The sequence below is a fragment of the Amblyomma mixtum genome, chromosome 1, assembly GCF_055824585.1.
Source record: "Amblyomma mixtum isolate Tamu chromosome 1, ASM5582458v1, whole genome shotgun sequence".
Classification (NCBI taxonomy): Eukaryota; Metazoa; Arthropoda; class Arachnida; order Ixodida; family Ixodidae; genus Amblyomma; species Amblyomma mixtum.
This window is the reverse complement of record NC_143012.1, coordinates 270,747,579-270,753,578: the sequence shown is the minus strand read 5'-3', so window position 1 is coordinate 270,753,578 and position 6,000 is coordinate 270,747,579. Positions and strand designations below refer to the sequence as shown.

The window sequence follows — 6,000 nt, the reverse complement described above, 5'->3', positions numbered from 1 at the left end:
TGCCGGCTAGGTGGGAATGAATTCGGAAATATAAAGAAACAAAATGCTTGGTGCGTTTTCGGGGTTAATTCTTTTCATTTTAGCGCTTTGCGAGCTTTCCATTTCAGTTTATAGTTTCAGTTTCACATGTTCCACTTTTATTACAAGTGCTACTGTAAGTCTACAGCATGAATAAATGCTTATAAACACCTTTGTAACGAATAATTTGTTGTCCATGCCAGCCACAAGCTTTCCTTCGCAGCCGCCTCCACACAATAACCGTTGAAAAAATTCTTCACAAAACATTCCAAAATTTATTCAATCTGATAATTATAAATTATAATAGATAGTGCCCCTAAACAGCGATTGGTCAAAAATTGCTGCCAAATAATGTGACACACCGGCAACAGTGCCCAACGGGTCAAACATGCCTTGACTGCTGGAAATTTAAACGCTTTCACGACACAGGAAACATTAAGAAACGCGAAATGCACATAATGCTGTATTTCTTCAGCACTTAAATTCAAGCTGTGAAGCATCGTTCATTGATTGAAAAAGCGGTACCCCAGGATTTTTCTTCAAATACCTGGACGGATTGCATTCTTCCTTCCGACGACATCAGTTCTTAAAAATGAATCATAGAGCTGAAAAGGATGATTTGGAGGGATCGTTTATGTTGCAGCCTCATACCAGATTTTGAAGAATAATCAAGTTGGAAACCTTAATGTTTGATTTGCCAGCTGCCAATGGCAGAAAGGGTCGAAAAATGCGGGCACCTTTGATACCTCAGCTCGCAGCAATACCTCTTTTTCACTGCCGCTTTTTATCGGCATTTCGCTGCGATCAGTTCATTCCGCGGGTTCACTTTCTTCGCACCGAAGATGCAGCACACACTACCAGCGCTCATACAACTGTCGAGCAACCGCACGCCCTCTCGCAGAACTGTCAGCAAAGATTGGAGCACACTAGCGGTTGCAGTACACTCCGTCGAAACAGGTTGGCTCCGCACATAGTCAACAAAAGGCACGTAAATATGCTTGTAGCTAGTCGTCATGCCGCTACGCACACGGCGCATGGTGATTTCAAAAGGTGATTTCACTTCGTCGTTACTTCGGCGATTAGCGTCCCTGCAGGCACTATTCCAGCGTTCCTTAATGTAGAAGTTTCCGCATTGTTTCTCGGGCGTATAGCTGGTTAACTATGTCCAGCCCTTCTTCACGCTGTAGAGCAACGCAGATAAAGGCGTCGTTTCTGGGGCCCTCATTGTTGTCAGTGATGTATGACCATAGCCGCGGTCCAATGGCGGGCTTTCCGCCGAGCACGAGGAGCCCGAACCAGAAAATGCTTTGTTCCAAAGACTTCCCTGGTGGATGCCGTAGGCGCTGCAGCTGTCTTGAAAGGGACCTGTAAAGAGGGAGTGCTGAGTGAGCTTTTGTTCAGGCACTGGTATTATCGCTACAAGAATAATGGCATTAAAATTCGTTTAACTGCCTTTAACGACAAATGAACGTCACCGCTACCAGCTGCTATATAGAACCATGAAAAAATTGTTTCTCAAGTTTTGTCCTTCGCCAGCACAGTACTCTCACCTTGGTGACATGAATTCTTTAGGAAGTCTTCCTTGAGATTCTTTCTGGACTGGGAAGCGCCTCACAGGACTAGTACTTGAGTGTCCAATTCAAGGATTCGGTTGAGCTGACAAAGTTGCCTTGAGCTCTCGAGATCAGCTTTAGCTCTTTGGCTTAGTAAATGAGCTCCCGGCATTTCTAATGTCCTTGAGCACGCAATGCAGACTGCCTCAAAGGGCCAAAATGTTGGGGCAGTGATGATGTTAGCCGTCTCCCTCATGTAATGTACGCTGTCAACCTGTTCACCAATTGTTTCTTCTTTGAATTATTTCAAGGACCATTTCGGGGGGAGAAGTGCAGCCTCATGGCCGAGTGCTTTCTTGAGTGACCTGCTGAGAATACAAGGAAAAAGGCTTGAATAAAAAAAACAGGGCAAGCCTGTGAAGATGAACATGCAAGGAGGGTCCGTACCAACCTAAAAAAGGTCAAGACTTACTTCCTTGATGCAGATTGTCAGTAGCCCCATGATCAGCCTTTGGCCCAGCAACTGCATCACTTCATAGCACCTCAGCCGTGGCATAGGCGTTGTACTTAGCTTGATCTCTTGCTTGCTCTGCGCAAGTTTCCACAAAACGTCCTATTAAATGATGGTGCACTTATTTAAGTACCTGTGCCTAGCTACCGGCAATATAGGTATCAATACTTAAGGCGTTGCCAAAATTATTGTGAAAAGAGCCTTGTAGTGTCTCTCAGCTCCGATTCAGGAACGACACCAGGCAAGAGTGTCGCGCAACTGAGTACACGGAAAAGCGTTTCGTGCGATCTACTCAAGCGCAGAGGAGGCTAACCTTCCGGTTACTTGTGAATTCCAACCGTAGATACGTAGCAATTCCGGATCAACTATTTCAGCTCTTTTCCGCTCTAAGCTACCCTAGTGGCAGATTTCTATCGCGGATCGCGTGTTGCCGTGGCAGAATAGGAGGAGTTGTCAAGCCAGGGGTGCTCCATGGCGCACTCTCAAGCACTTCGCCGAAATCGGCGGATTTGGCGGGAAGTCAACGTGACGTATTTATTTTAGCGGAACTCTTCTTCCCGCCGCTTGCCGTCCCCAGTTCGCATAGGGCGATGAGCGCTGGACAGCGCGAGGAATGCTAGGAGCTTTCTTCACCAGCGGGGGTTCCAAACGAAGATCTGCGCCGAGTGACCGCGCTTATATCAGGCGATTTGTCGCGAAGCGGCCGGATATCTCGGATTCTGCAGGTGCAATCCACCATAATTCACACTGTACAGCAACTCATGTTCGATGCAGTAGCAATGATAGTAAATTTTTTTTTTGTAGCAGTTACTAATGCGTGCAGCATCGTGAAAGGGGTAAATGTTCTCGGTTTTTTCGCCTATTTGCTCTTCCTTTCTTTCTTTTTTTGCCCCATAGCTAAACTAATGCTCTCAACTCACTTTGATTCTTGACGGACACCGGAACGGTCTTCTGTGCGGGAGCCAGGTAGTATGTGGAGCTCGCTACAGCGTTCTTAGGTGCGGGTTGCTTCTGGCTGTACTCGGACAAGATCACAGGCTCTTCCAGGTACAGTTTGCCAGCATGGGCGCTACCTGCCAATGCAAAAAGAAGAAATATGCGAAGAAAAACAAAAACAGCCTCCAGGACAACAAGGAACGCATCTAGATACTGAGGAAAGTAGTCACAATAAATAAGGGCTTCCATGAATATAAAAATTAAACAAAGCGTGGAAAAGCCTTAATTAAGCACCAGTGGGTTAGTCGTTTGAACATCCGCCTCGGATGTGGGAGGTGCAAAGTTCGATTCCCAGAGCCACCGGGTACACAACGGTGATACAATGACTACACGCTTACTCTGGCCTGGGGCTCGACTTCTTTAGAGTGAAATACTTGGGAAATGGGTCTTTGACCACACCTTGAGTAAAAAAGCAAAATACCTTGTGTCATGGCACTCTTTGGCCACCGATGCCCTTTCGCCATGAAAGTACATCACCAATTAAGCATCAAGTCAGTCGCAACAAGGTAAGAACAGCTGTAGCTCTAAAATGCTTGTTCACAGTTCCTGGATATTGGCGGGAAAGCCATGTCGAGGAGTCAGCGAATTCGCCAACTAGATGGAATTACTCTATAGGGTGGTTTTGAGTTGGAAAACAGGGACTAGGTGATGGTAGTTTGAGTGTGCAGGTAGTCTTCGAATGCCTGAGCTCTACTCGATGTAGACACTCCTGTGTGACCAAAGAAAATTACCGTAACTTTTGTCTGTGTAATATATGTAGCGGTCAGGGGGAAAAGGTGAGTTTGGGAGGCCTGCCAGTACGTACTGTCCTGGCGAGGAGGAAAAAGGACGACATGCCGTTCATTGAAGAGTTATCTAATAATGAAGGGAAGAACCATGAGAACGAGGTCATGTACGCTGCTTACCGTTTGCACAGGAACTGCCGCGACATAGATCACTCCTCCTGAAGGCGACGTATACAATGAGGACTGCTACTCCGACTAGGATAATAGACACCAAAACTGGAGCCATTACAGCCACATTCTGGTATAGTGGTACCGCTTCTTGATCATGGATTGCCGTGGGGCTCAGCGTCGCCACTGCGCAGCAAAGATAACAAAAAATATCGTCCTATTAACTATAGAGTAAGAATGAACTGCGAATTATTCCTCCTTTGTTGTTAGAGGCTGAATGGAATTGCCACAACATTAACGTTTCCTGTTATTTCCTGGCGGAATGAGTGATGTATTTCCTGGAAAAGACTGGTGTTCGTTTCACAATGTAAGCGCAAGTGAAAAAAAGGCTATGAACTTCCAAAGGCGGAGCACAACGCCGACTTTTCTCAGACAAGTGAGAGGAGCAACATAACAGAATAAAGGAAAAAAACAACAACAGAGTTACAAAATAAAACGCAGACACGGCGTTCAACACTAAAAAAGATTAATAGCACAAAAAGTACAAAAAAACAAGACCCACAACCAACGCAATAGGCACACATGTTACTGCCAACAAAGCAACAAATACGAAAGCTTGCTGAAGAAAACGCGAAAAGGAAACCGCCGTTTCACAATATGTCGTCAAAAGCAGACACTTTAAGAAAAAGCTGACGTGGTCGACTGCGAGGAAAGTTTCAGCACACCATGAAACTGCTAGAGAACTATTAAAAGGCAGATAAGTGAGGTGAAATCCTCGCTTACCCAAGCCAGATAGTTTCGGAGTTTGGAATTCAAAGTCGGCTTGCGTAGCACCAGCCTCGCTCTGCGCCACAACCTGCACCTGGTACTGGCGGCCGGGCACAAGATCGGCGAGCACGTAGCGCCGCAGACGCGGCCTTAGAGCGTCAGCCACAGGTATCCAGTCCTGCTGGAAACGGGGTCGGTACTTCACGGTGAATTGCGTCACGGGACAACCGCTTGTCAGCCAGGCGTCCAGGTGCAGCGTGGCGCTCGTAGCGTTGGCCGTAATAAACTTGTCCACCGGGGGTGAGATGGGAGCTGTATTATGGGCAGCCAGAAAATAAAAGGACCGAAATATGCTATTTATGCCAGTATATAAGTATTTAAGAGATTTAGTGCGCGCCTCGTTCTATAGAGCAATGCCTCCCGGCCTGTATTGGCACCTTCTGCGTCAAGTGCTTTGCGTTACCTTTAAAAAGACAGCGCGTTGCAAGCAGCGTCATTACAATACCTGTGCGACCAACATGCACGAAACTCAAGAAACGCAACAGACGCGCCCTCTCGATGACGCCATCAGCAGCACCACAGAATATACGAACAAAGAGGAGAATTAGTAGATGATTATGGACATACAAGTACACAAAAGCTATCTTTGCCCCGTATATTACGAAAAAAAAACCCCGGAACCCACGTAAATATTTCGGCGCTCAAAGATCAGATCACTGAGAGATTTGCAGTAGCCATTTTTTAAGAAACAGCATGGTCACGCGGGATCTAGACTGCCAGCGTCCTTATTAAGAAGGGTTGTACTGATTTTTCACTCTGAATGAGGGCAGGAAGGTTTGGCAGATGAAAAGAAAACTTTCAAATGAAAACATCCAGGAAAATTTAACTCCATGTTACCTTTTGTCACAGCTTTCTTTTCTTGAAATTTTTTAAAAACTTAGAAACAGGCTCAGCAGAGAAACCATGAAATATTTGTAACCAAGGCTATTATAAGATTTATTTGTTCAGTGTAAAATAGAAACCGCAAAAAGGAAGCATCGTTTGGCCCTTATATTGGACTGGAATTGAGTTTACAAAGCACAGGACTTAGACATTTGTTCCGATATATTTTGTGACTCCGAAGCACAGTTAAACTGCTACTGCAAATGAGATGCGCAAGACTTCGGGCTCAAGGTGTTTACGCACACAAGCTGTCGAAGGTAATTAGGCCATAGAAACGAGAGCCGAAACGAGTCAATGCAAAAGAGGCTTTCTGTTACAA

At 45.8% G+C, this 6,000-nt stretch overlaps 1 protein-coding gene across 1 annotated transcript in view; it reads right to left on the bottom strand.

The window, feature by feature from the left end:
- Positions 1 to 270: 270 nt before the first annotated feature.
- Positions 271 to 6,000, bottom strand: part of LOC149371675 (cell adhesion molecule Dscam1-like) — a 94,944-nt gene continuing 89,214 nt past the window's right edge. The window contains exons 22-27 of the mRNA XM_089585223.1: positions 4,755 to 5,051; positions 3,984 to 4,157; positions 3,003 to 3,155; positions 2,044 to 2,160; positions 1,569 to 1,939; positions 271 to 1,383 (exon numbers count right to left, since the gene is read on the bottom strand). Of these exons, the coding sequence (XP_089441349.1) occupies positions 2,105 to 2,160; positions 3,003 to 3,155; positions 3,984 to 4,157; positions 4,755 to 5,051 (680 nt within the window). The 3' untranslated portion in view covers positions 271 to 1,383; positions 1,569 to 1,939; positions 2,044 to 2,104. The remainder of the gene's footprint in view (positions 1,384 to 1,568; positions 1,940 to 2,043; positions 2,161 to 3,002; positions 3,156 to 3,983; positions 4,158 to 4,754; positions 5,052 to 6,000) is intronic.